Source organism: Chiloscyllium plagiosum, chromosome 45, assembly GCF_004010195.1.
Source record: "Chiloscyllium plagiosum isolate BGI_BamShark_2017 chromosome 45, ASM401019v2, whole genome shotgun sequence".
Classification (NCBI taxonomy): Eukaryota; Metazoa; Chordata; class Chondrichthyes; order Orectolobiformes; family Hemiscylliidae; genus Chiloscyllium; species Chiloscyllium plagiosum.
The window spans coordinates 3961781-3973178 of NC_057754.1; the positions used below are offsets into that span (position 1 = coordinate 3961781).

Below are 11398 nucleotides of genomic sequence, written 5' to 3' on the forward strand. Positions count from 1 at the left end.
CTTTCCAGTTCAACATAAAGTTGCTAGACGTTGGAGATCTTGGCATTCCTGAGCAACGTGGCCATCCATCACAAAAGAACAGGAGGAGAACCCCTCCAGCGCCTTCCTCCTGTTCTGCCATTCGGTTTGATCAGAATCTGAATTCCATCCACGGGCCTTTGTTTAATAACACTCAACTTGTCGTTGGACGAGGCTATTATTTTGTTTAATCTGGGTTTAAATTTTCGGTTAATGGCCACCCCTAGTCACAACAGTGTTTAGGGTGGAGTTTGTGGCATGTGGGTGGGCCAGTATTCATCGCCCCTTGAGAAGGTAGAGAAGTGCTTTCTGACCTTATCCCTGCCTCTAACGATTAGGTCACTGCCTCCACTCAACCATGCGCCCATTTTGACTCTCCTCACCAGAGGGGAAATAGCTTCCCCTTTCTCGATCAAAGCACCTTTTAAACCTCGTGTACTTGAGAATCCACGGTCAGTAACGTAACCCCAGTGCAGCTCAGTCGCATGCTGTCAGATTGAGTGGAGGAGCGTGGCTAGATGTCTCTCTCCCATTTCCATTTCATCCCAGGATAGATCGCTAAGCACAGACAGCAGCATGTCAAATAATCTCTGCTCCTTGTTTGTTTTTCTTTCTTTCTTGTTTTTCTTTATTTTGGGGGAAAAAAATAATTCCCAGTTGGATTTTCTGGATCAGGAATCTCTCCACGAATCCCAGGAAAACACGCTCATGATTGAAGAGAAGAGCAGGAACAAGCAGTACTACAAATTCTGGCTGCTGCCCTGGAAGTGGATGCGAATTCGTTACGACAGACTGGCACTGCAGGCTTTGTTGGACAGGTTTGGCGGGAAGGGAGGGGTATCGCGATCTGTACTGAGTGCCTTTGAAACATATAGAACATAGACAAGTACAGCACAGAACAGGCCCTTTGGCCCACGATGTTGTGCTGAGATTTAATCCTAATGTAAAATATAGTAACAACCTACGCACCCCTCAACTCGTCTGCTCTCCATGTGCATGTCCAGCAGTCACTTAAATGTCCCCAATGACTCTGCTTCCACCACCACCGCTGGCAACGCATTCCATGCATTCACAACTCTCTGCGTAAAGAACCTACCTCTGACGTCTCCTTTATACCTTCCTCCTAATATCTTCAGACTATGACTCCTCGTACCCAGTCAATCCTGCCCTGGGGAAATGTCTCTGGCTATTGAGGACTTGGAGAAGTTGGCAGCCCCAGTAGTTTGTGCCCCACTGCCCAGCCGTTGATGCTAATTTCAAACACCTGCTCTTGCGGGAATTGCGGCTGGATTTCCATCTCTGAATCCCGAATGGAAACCACTTATTTAGTCACTTTTTCCGATTTAGAAGCGCTGCGTTGGCCTCAAAGGCCGGTGGAGCATCTTGTGGACGTGAAAGGTACTTTAGCAATGCACGTCTTGCTCCACATTGGGACGAACCCGGCTCTGAGCCTCTCAATGGAAGACCCTGCATTTGTGTGGCACTCCTCCAGACCGCCCACGGTGCCTTCGCAGCCAAAGTGGCATTGTAATGTCAGAATCACAGGAGTGCAGCAGCTAAGAGGAGGCCATTTGGCCCACTGTGTGTGTGTGTGTGCTGTCTCTCTGAGTGACTCTCTCTGTAACCCTGGATATGTGTCCTTTTCAAATAACCGTCAAATTCCCCTTTCAAATACCCCACAGTTGAACCAGCCTTCACTAAACCTCCCAAGCCTGAACTTGTGTGAAAAATATTTTCCTCATATCTTTATTTTTGTTTCTTTCATTAATTAATTTGAAACCGTGCTGTCTTGATCGCTGTCACTTAACAAGCGGTAACCTTTCCTCCCTTTTACTTTGTCCCCAGGATTTTTTAATACTTTCATCAGATCTCCTCTCAGCCTTCCGTTGTAACTGAAATTCCTCACTCAGCCATTCCTGTGAACCTCTCCTGCACTCTTTCCACGTCCTTCTTGTATCGGGGCATTCAGAACTGGATACGGTACTCCAGTGGCCTTTTTCTCCATGGCTATAAAACAGCAAAATGGTGTTGGTTGAGAGATGGATATCAGTGAGTGCTCTGGTATGTTTGCAGGAGTGCAGCATTCCCTCATTGCCAGCGCACGCCTGCCAGAGTACTCCCCTCCTGCCGTGCAGTAAAGTGCGATCCTGGAGGGGAGAGAGCTGCTGCACTGTTTGAGAGGAGGTTGTACAATCGCTGAGACTCCTGGTTTCTCACTGCGTGGGTACACTACTTGGGCCTTGAAGCTGTCCGGCTTACCAGTCTGGTGCCGGCTTTCAAAAACACAATCCCAGCGTTTCCCTGCTGACCTCTGGTGCCGGGTAGGAATGGCACTCCACCCCTTGGTGCCCACACTCTGCAGGGCTGGCTGGCACCTCAGGAGTCTGGCTGGTGAGTGTGTCTCGTACACAAGCCTGACCCTGGCACTGTCCCCTCCTCTCACCGCCAGGGAAAGGGGCTGAAGTTCGTTTCCATTTCTAGTCTGTCCGTCCCTTTCTGTCACCCCACCCCCAGCAATTCTCCTTGACCTTCTGTTTGTCTTTCTCTCTCTCTCTGCAGAAACCGTCAGGCCCATGAGAACGTGGTCGCTGTCAGCCTGGCTGCCTTGGTGGCTTTCCTGGGTTTCATGCTTCTCCTTGAGGGCTTCTTCAGGGACATCTGGGTGTTCCAGTTCTGCCTGGTCATTGCCAGCTGCCAGTACTCCCTGCTGAAGGTAACGTCCCCAAAGCGGGTTGGCTCGATGCGTAGAGACAGATGTCGACTCCCTGACCAGCACCTTTGTCCTTGGCCAGCTCCCTTCCAAGATAGCCGACTTTCCGAGGCAGAAGCATTTCACAGGGCGGGACAGCAAGGTATCTTGGGATCACTGACCAAAGGGGCAGAAAGATGACAACACCGAAGTGGTGAATTCTCGAGAGGAATTCCGGAGCTCGGGACCGTGTAGTTTTAACGCCCCCCCCCCCCAATGGAGGAGTGATTGTGTAAACGTCCGGAATTGGGGGTGTGCAGAGACCTATGGGCTGGGTGAGGTTTCTGAGTATCTGCAGTACAGGATGTTCTGCTGTACCACGCACTTTGTCAACACGACTTCGCTGTAACACGATTGACGAATTTCTATAGTGTGAACCTCTAAAAAGGCGTGTTGGCTGTAACGCAATTGCATCAGCAACCCCTTTAGCGCTGTTTCTAAAGTGCGATTTTTCTATAACGCGGGGTTGTACAAGAACACGACCGTCACATTATGGAAGAACTGACTGTATATATTTCCAGCTTGCCTTTTGAGTTTGCCCTAGTTGTTGAGCTGGTGCCCCTTGAAGAAGGCTGTTTTATGTTCCCTTTGTTTTGATTTTGAAACAGCCAAGGGGGCACCTTTCGTTTCAGTGAGAAGCTGGGGTGGGGGTTACATGAGCAATTTGGATATGAAGTATTTCCAGATTTCAAGTCTGTGAGGAAAGCAGGTGAACAAGATTAGGTGCAAGTCAGAATATGGGCAATACAGGTTTATCTGGTCTCCTGTTTGCCAAAGATGAGGGATTCCATGAAATTCTGACTCCCGTACCCAATGCGATGTTGTTTAGCTCTGTTTATTTCTTCTTTTATGAGGAAGATTGTGAGGCTCTGTTAGCAGGCAGTCCACAGAGTGACTGATACAGTCTGGATTCCAAAGAAATTCTAGAATTTGGATTCAGTGATGGAGGAGGAATGAGCATGGTGTATTACCATGAGCTCGTTCGCTGCCGTTATTCTCCTTGTTGGCATCCTGAAGGTAATGCCTGTAGCAGCCATGTTAGATACATTGCCTGTTACGCTGTACTTGGGCCCAGCTTGGATGTGCATCTCATCGTCACTGGGGCAAATTTCTCCCATGGACTGCTCACCACACAGGAGTGACTGGGAGAGATGCTAAACTTGGGCATCGCTCGCAACATCCATATCCCGAGTCTGAAAGACCAGAGAAAAAGCTGTCTTGTAGCGTGGAGGTAGAGCTCCACCTCATTTGTCCTGCAGTAAATCAGTCGTACTGTTGGTTCACTGTTCTCTGTTTTATTCAGCACACAACCTGCTGATGTGGGTTTGACCCATTTTCTATGGCCTCTCTCCCGATTAATTTTATTCTTGATCGAAAAGTGTGGTGCTGGAAAAGCACAGCTGGTCAGGCAGCATCCGAGGAGCAGGAGAGTCGGGATGAAGAGATTATGCTCGAAATGTCGATTCCTGCTCCTCGGATGCTCCCCTGACCTGCTGTGCTTTTCCAGCACCCCACTCGACTCTGATCTCCAGCATCTGGGAATCCTCACTTTCTCCCTGTTTGTTCTTGATGGACTGAAAATATATCCTCCAGAGCTGAAGGGGGACCCTGCTCTCCCTCCCTCTCCGTCTGCGAATGTGCTTCAAGGAGTATACGTTTATTTATGTTTAAAACTGATGGTCATGTGCTTTTATCTTTTTTTTCCCCCCAGAGTGTTCAGCCTGATGCAGCCTCTCCGATGCATGTGAGTAATGTGAATCAAACTTGCATTGCTGTGGCGCCTTTCACAGCCCCTCGATGTGCCAGAGCACCTTACAGCCAATGATGTTGGAGTTATTAACACATGACTGCTGTAACGTAGGAAATGTGGCAGCATGTTCCAACAGACAATAATGTGATCATGGCCCATATCGTCTGCTCTGGATGTTGATTGAGGGATAAATATTCCCAAGGGGAAATTCTCCTTTTCTTTGGAATGCAGGCCAGGACATCTCTCTCACCTACCCGAGAGAGTGGATTGCAATCTTCAACATCTCACCTAGAAGACAGTGCCTCTGACAGCGCCATTCTCCCTCAGTGCTGTGTATCAGCTTCAGTTGCACGCAGAGGTCTCTGGAATGGGACTTGAACTCAGAGCTCGGGGATGCTATCCTCTGAGCCACAGCTGACCTTCGGGCATGAGTCAGGAATTTGAAATGATTTGAGGAATTGTGCAGCCTTCCCTCAATCCCAGAGTCCTGCACTCCTTCCCATTGATTATCCCAGCGCTGTGCTGTTTGCGATCGTTCGTGCTGAACTCTCACCTTGAGCAGCCCACTTGCTGTGCGGCTCAGTCTGGCCCCTGGGGTTGGGACACCCAGCGATGTATAACGCGGAGGGTGGGGCTGGTGGAGTTGTCCTGTGATTCGGTGTGTGCACATGAGAGAGAGAGAGAGTGCTGTGATCTGATCTGTGAATCTCCCACAGGGTCACAACTGGATCATTGCATACAGCCGGCCAGTCTATTTCTGCATGTGCTGCGCCATGATCTGGCTCTTTGACTTTGGCAGCCAGAGCAGCCACCTCCAGCCCATCAGCCTGTACGGGATCACTCTCTTCTCTGCCCAGTCCTTTGCCTGTGCTCGGGACGTGGTGATCGGTGGGTTTATCTCTATTTATTACTGTATTGGGTTAACCAGGTGTTCGGCCCAACTGGTTCATGCTTCACACGAACCTTCTCATAGTCTTGTTGGTGCTTCCTCCCACGCATGTTTGTCCAGATTTCAGTTCCTGTCCTTGTCCCTCAGCCTGGGCGATTAACTGCACTGTGGTTTCTGGAGGTGGGTGTTTACACAATCTCTGCCTTCAGGCTGGTATTTGGACCCCCTCCCCCCCACCTCTTCATTGAGATGAGGAGCAGGGGTGATCACTGAACAGCTATTGGCAATCTATCCCATAGGTGCGCACTGTAATAACAGGAGCCAGGAGAGGGCAGTCAGTCTGTTGTCCTTGTTCTGCCATCAGTTGTGTAAAGGATGAGATACACCTCCTCTCCATTTGACCTACACCTGCCCTTCACATTCCTCAATACACATACTCAATAAAAAAAAATCAATCCAGCTCCAACTCAAGAGCTCCAAATGATAATTTCCCTCCTCCACCTCCCCCAATTTCAGGTTTCCAATCCCTTCTGTTTGAAATGCACACATTGATTAATTTTCTTATGACCCCAATTTTTATCAGTTTATTCCCTGATCCTTTAAGTCTAGGCTCCCCTGTTCTGGACAGGTTTGTTTCATTTTCTTTAAAATGCTGGGAAATTGGCTGCTAAATGATTGTGTGTACCTCATTAATTACATTGGCAACCAATTTGGGCTTGTCATTGGGGCTCATGATGTAGTGCACTTGAGCATCCTGGGAGTCTGTATGTATTAATGAATAAGGCGCTGTTGTTTGCAGACAGTAAGTTCATGTAGACGCACTTCGCCCGTTTCAACTCTCACCAGTAGGTGACGGCCATTCTCTGGTTAATTCCTTAATACAATGCTTTGATGAACCTGAGTCATAGAGATGTACAGCATGGCAACAGACTCTTCAGTCCAGCTCGTCCATGCCAACCAGATCTCCTAAGTTAATCTAGTCCCATTTGCCAGCATTTGGCCCATATCCCTCTAAAACTTATTTAATCATGTACCCATCCAGATGCCTTTTAAATGTTGTAATTATACCAGCTTGCACCACTTCCTCTGGCAGCTCATTCCATACACTGACCACTTTTTGCTTAAAAGAGTTGCTCCTTAGGTCCCTCTTAAATCTTTTCACTCTCACCTTAAACCTGTAGTTTTGGACTCCCCTACCTTAGGAAGAAGGCCTGAGCCATTTTCCTTATCGATACCCGTCATAATTTTATAAACCTGTGTAAGATGACCCCCTCAGCTCCAGGGAAAACAGCCCAGGCCTATTCAGCCTCTCCCTACACCTCAAACCCTCCAACCCTGGCAACATCCTTGTAAATCCTTCCAAGTTTCACAACATCCTTCCAAGAGCAGGAGACCAGAATTGAACACAGTATTCCAAAAGTGGCCTAACCAATGTTCTGTACAGCAGGAACATGACATTCCAACCTCTATACTCAATGCACTGATCTCGTTTAAATTTTAGACTTGCCTAGTTTAAAAATGAAAGCCTGGCAGTTATCATCTATCTGGTGCACTCCCAATGCTCCAACCAATCAGATTCCAGTTGCTGACCTATAGCACTTTCCTTTCATGTAGAATGAATGAATTATGTTTCCCCTTCACATCGGTATTTCTTTGGGAATTGTTCTGATGAGTACAGAACAGACATAGACAAAATGTCTTGTTCAGCAATACTATCAAAACATACTCAAACTATGGAGTTCCTCAAGAATTGACAATATAATTCATTTCATAAATGGGGAGCAAGTGTGCAACCTTTGATATCCTCCACCATCTTCCACTCGTTAAATTACTGGTAAAGTATTTTCCCATCCCCTCACCAGAGGGAAGTATTACTCTCTGCATCTACTGTCTCTGATATTAGATGAGTGATTCTGCACTGCTCACTCTCGATCCATTCAAGGCCAATATTTACTTTCTGTAACGTGGTGGCCAGAGGTAAACACTGGGCTGTTTAAGCCTTCCACCTGGTTTTTAGGTCCTGCATTAGCTCGAAATAAACTACGCAACATTCCACATCATAAGATCCCTCTCTTTTTTTTTTGAAGTTTTGGTTTGCTTCTCGATATTAATGATGGTTCTCAGGGTCTTGGAGAGGCCACCGAGGAGACTTAGTAGAGCAGTCCTGGGGTTGAGGGGCTTCTCATGTGGAGAGATGAAAGAATCTTCTCTGAGATGAGAAGTTTAAGTGGGAGATTTAATCGAGCTGTTGTAAATCATGAGGTTGTTGGGGTGGGAGGGCAGGGGTTTCAATTGAGTAATAAGCGAGAAACCTTTTCCAAAGGCAGGAGGGTCAGTAACCAGAGGGAACATGGATTGAAGAGAATTGGTGAAAGGGCCAGAGGAGAGGATGATCATTGCTTTCAGACTGGGAGGAGTTGTGATTAGAATGCGCTGCCTAGCGGAAGCTGATTGAGTGTGAATTTTCAAATAGGAATTGTGGAAACACTTGTAAAGGGTATATTTGCAAAGCTGTGAAGCAGGGTGGGTGGGACTAATTGGGCCCGTTTTCAAAGAGCTAGCTAGACTAAGGGTGAAATAGCTGCCTGTGCTTTCTGATTTTTGGCGGGGTCCGGTCGGGTTATGACGCGTGATTGCCCGTTGTTCAGCTGTGTCTGGTTCTCTTTGCAGTTTTCACGCTGTGTTTTCCAGCCATTTTCCTCCTTGGCCTCCTGCCTCAAGTGAACACTTTCTTCATGTACCTGTTAGAACAGCTGGACATGCATGCCTTTGGAGGCACCGGTAAGTCCTGTCACTTTCAAACCCACCCTTATGTTTCACGTCTTGTTTGAGCCCTGCGTGTATTGGCTGAGAACAAGGAGAGAGAGAGATTTGCACAGTCCTTTACCTTGCCATCCACCCTGCTGTTTCCCCTTTGACTTTCTTTCTCTTCCTCCGTCACTGAAATACGAGTGGGATGTCTAATGTCATGACAGAAATGCGCAATTCCGAGGTAGCTGGCTGGGAATTGTCATGTGCAACGTTCTGTTCTGGAGACAACGCGGGGCAAGTTCCAGAGCTCGGCACCTGACCCTAGTTCACACTCTCTCTCATTCTGTTCACAGCTACGACCAGCCCCATGTCTGCTTTCTACAGCTTTGTCCGCAGTCTGCTGGTCGCTGTCCTCCTGTACGGATTCTGCTTCGGGGCTGTGAAGGTAGGTAGATGGGAGGGAACCGGCTGAAGGAAGGGATTGGGGTGAGCAGTGGGGGAAGTTTGTCCATCACTGGTTGTGTTCGTACCAAGCACAAAGGAAGATGGTTGAAATTTTTTGGACGTTCCGCAGATAGATTCCTCAGGGCAGATGACCTCTAAGTTAGAACCGGAGCTGTTCTCTGATTGCGAATCTTCTGTTTCATTCTCAACTGCTAAAATATTGAAGCAGCCCCTGTCCCTGCACTGAAATACTTGAACTGATGAGAGTCGGGTAATGTGCCCACAAGTGCCGTGCAATGATGTTCTCAAACCAGAAAGAATCTAACCATTTACCTTCAATGAATCCCTTACTGTCAACTTCCTGCAAGTTACCGTTAACCAGAAACTGAGCTGTGAACCCCCTCCCCCATAAAAATATTGTGGTTGTAAAAGCAAGTCAGGGACTGGGAATTCTGTGGTGACTGGCTTTCCTCTTCACTCCCAAAGCTACCTACAAGGCACAGTTCAAGAGCGTAATGGAATGTTCCACTTGTTTGGATGGATGTGGCTCAAACAACACTCAAGAAATCCAAGATCAGGCAGACCACTGGGTCCACACCCCATCCGCCACCTTCAGCATCTACTCCCTCCACCACCAACGCGCAGCAGCAGTGTGTACTGTCTACAAGCTGCACTGCAGCGACTTAACCAGGCTCTTCGGGCAGCTTCTTCCTAACTGGTGGCCTTTATAACCTGGAAGGACTGGCAGCAGATTCACCAAGTGCAGGTTCCCCTCCGAGGCCTGTACCACCCAGATGGTAGCTTGGTGAATGTCACTGCTTCCGAATCCTGATGCTGAAACCCAGCTGTGGGTTTATCTCCACTCGTATGAGACGGTGGTTCCCCAGCACCTTCGCAGGGGCAGCTAGGCAAATGCAGCACATGCAGGCCCTGCCAGTGATGCACCTGAATGAATAAACATAAAGAGGAGATAGGGCATTTGAGAGAACACTGGGGAAGTGGGGTGCCAGCAATGATGATGGGCAGAGCGGCTTCTTTCTGTGGCATCCCATTGTCTGTCTCTCTCTCTCTTCACCTCCTTGCCCTCCCCTGCACAGGTTCCTTGGGAAGCCCAGCATGTGCCAGTTTTGTTTTCTGTCTTCTGTGGCCTTCTAGTCGCACTTTCGTACCACCTGAGCCGACAGAGTAGCGATCCCACCACCCTCTGGTAAGTGGGCAGCTGGCGAGGGTTCCCTTCGCCAGCGGAATGCGATTGGGGTGCTGTCTGCGACAGGCAAGCTCAGTGGTGTCACCAGTGTAGACTTACCAAGCCCGGGGAGGGCTGCGCTGACGGGAGCTGGCAGCAAGGGGCTGGGGGAGGGGGGAGGGAGTTGAGGCCAAGGGGATCTGTTTAAGTTCTTGTGACGGCTGTGAGAGATCTTCCAGCCTCTTTGGGAAGAACAGCAAGAGTGTTCTCGATGTTTATCCCTTGAGCAACACCTTTTGATTTTGATTTTTAAAAAAGGCAGTCTGGTCATTAGCTTATTGCCGTTTGTGGGAGTTTTCTGAGCACCAGTGGGGTAGCTGAGCTACCTGCACTGCACAGTGGCTCAGTGGTTAGCACTGCTGCCTCACAGCACCGGGCTACCAGGTTTGATTCCAGACTTGGGTGACTGTCTGCGTAGAGTTTGCACATTCTCCCTGTGTCTGTGTGGGTTTCCTCTGGGAGCTCTGGTTTCCTCCCACAGTCCAAAGATATGCAGATTAGGTGAATTGTCCATGCTAAATTTCCCCATAGTGTAAGGTCAATTAGAGGGAAATGGGTCTGGGTGGGTTACTCTTCGGTGGGTCGGTGTGGACTGGTTGGGCTGAAGGGCCGGTTTCCACACTGTAGGGAATCTAACCTAATCTAATGGCAACAATCAGACAGTGTATCGTTGACTGTAACCCTGAGGGACATCCTGAGGTTGTGTGGGCACTACATAGGTTTAAACACGAGACCTCTGCTTTACTACAGCACCACAGCTATTGGGATGGGTTTGATTACAGCATGATCCTGTTTACGTAGACTGCCCTCGTAAGCAAAGACACACAGAGTGTTGGGAAGCTGCACAAAGGGTCTGAGGGTAAGACATTGCTTTCCCTCACTCGACGAGGGAGCCCAGGTCATTAACACTCTGTGATCCATCCCATAACTGCAGGGCCCTGATCCGGTCCAGGCTTTCCCCCCAGTTGGACAATCGTAATCCTGAGGATCCGCTGTTGGAAATCCAGGACCCACTGCCAGCGAAGCTCAAGAGCTCAGTGGTAAGTCCCTCAGACTGCAGGATCTTCCATGGAGCGGATGTATGCTGCTTGTCTCAGTCCATGACCCAGTTGAGCCAGGACACTCTCCCTCTCTCTCAGTCTGGGCTGATGCGTCAAGCCTCGAATGACTCCTAAGAGAGATGATTGGAGAAGTATCCCACAGTTCTCTGCCCACAAGTCCGGGCGTGGTTGTAATGCTTCCAGCAGTCGGGCAGCTCCTTGGCCAGTGCTGGCGAGGGTCTCCCACTGGGGTGGGCAGGGGTGTGCTGCATGGCTTCTTGTCTAGGAGAAAGTGAGGACTGCAGGTGCTGGAGATCGGAGTTGAAAATGTGTTGCTGGAAAAGCCTAGGCGGAAGATGAGGCCTAGGAACCCTTCAACCACAAGTGATGAACTCAGATTTCTCCAGTTTCCTCATTTCCCCTCCCCCCACCTTGTCTCAGTCCCAACCCTCGAACTCATCACCGCCTTCTTAAACTGCAAACTTCTTCCTGACCTCTCTGCCCCCACCCC

The 11398-nt window shown here is 49.0% G+C and overlaps 1 protein-coding gene across 1 annotated transcript in view; it reads left to right on the top strand.

Moving 5' to 3' along the window:
- Positions 1-11398, top strand: part of LOC122543844 (pecanex-like protein 3) — a 63068-nt gene that overhangs the window by 24112 nt on the left and 27558 nt on the right. The window contains exons 11-18 of the mRNA XM_043682662.1: positions 676-836; positions 2578-2731; positions 4479-4511; positions 5234-5405; positions 8077-8187; positions 8511-8602; positions 9699-9808; positions 10782-10891. Coding sequence (XP_043538597.1) covers positions 676-836; positions 2578-2731; positions 4479-4511; positions 5234-5405; positions 8077-8187; positions 8511-8602; positions 9699-9808; positions 10782-10891 — 943 coding nt within the window. The remainder of the gene's footprint in view (positions 1-675; positions 837-2577; positions 2732-4478; positions 4512-5233; positions 5406-8076; positions 8188-8510; positions 8603-9698; positions 9809-10781; positions 10892-11398) is intronic.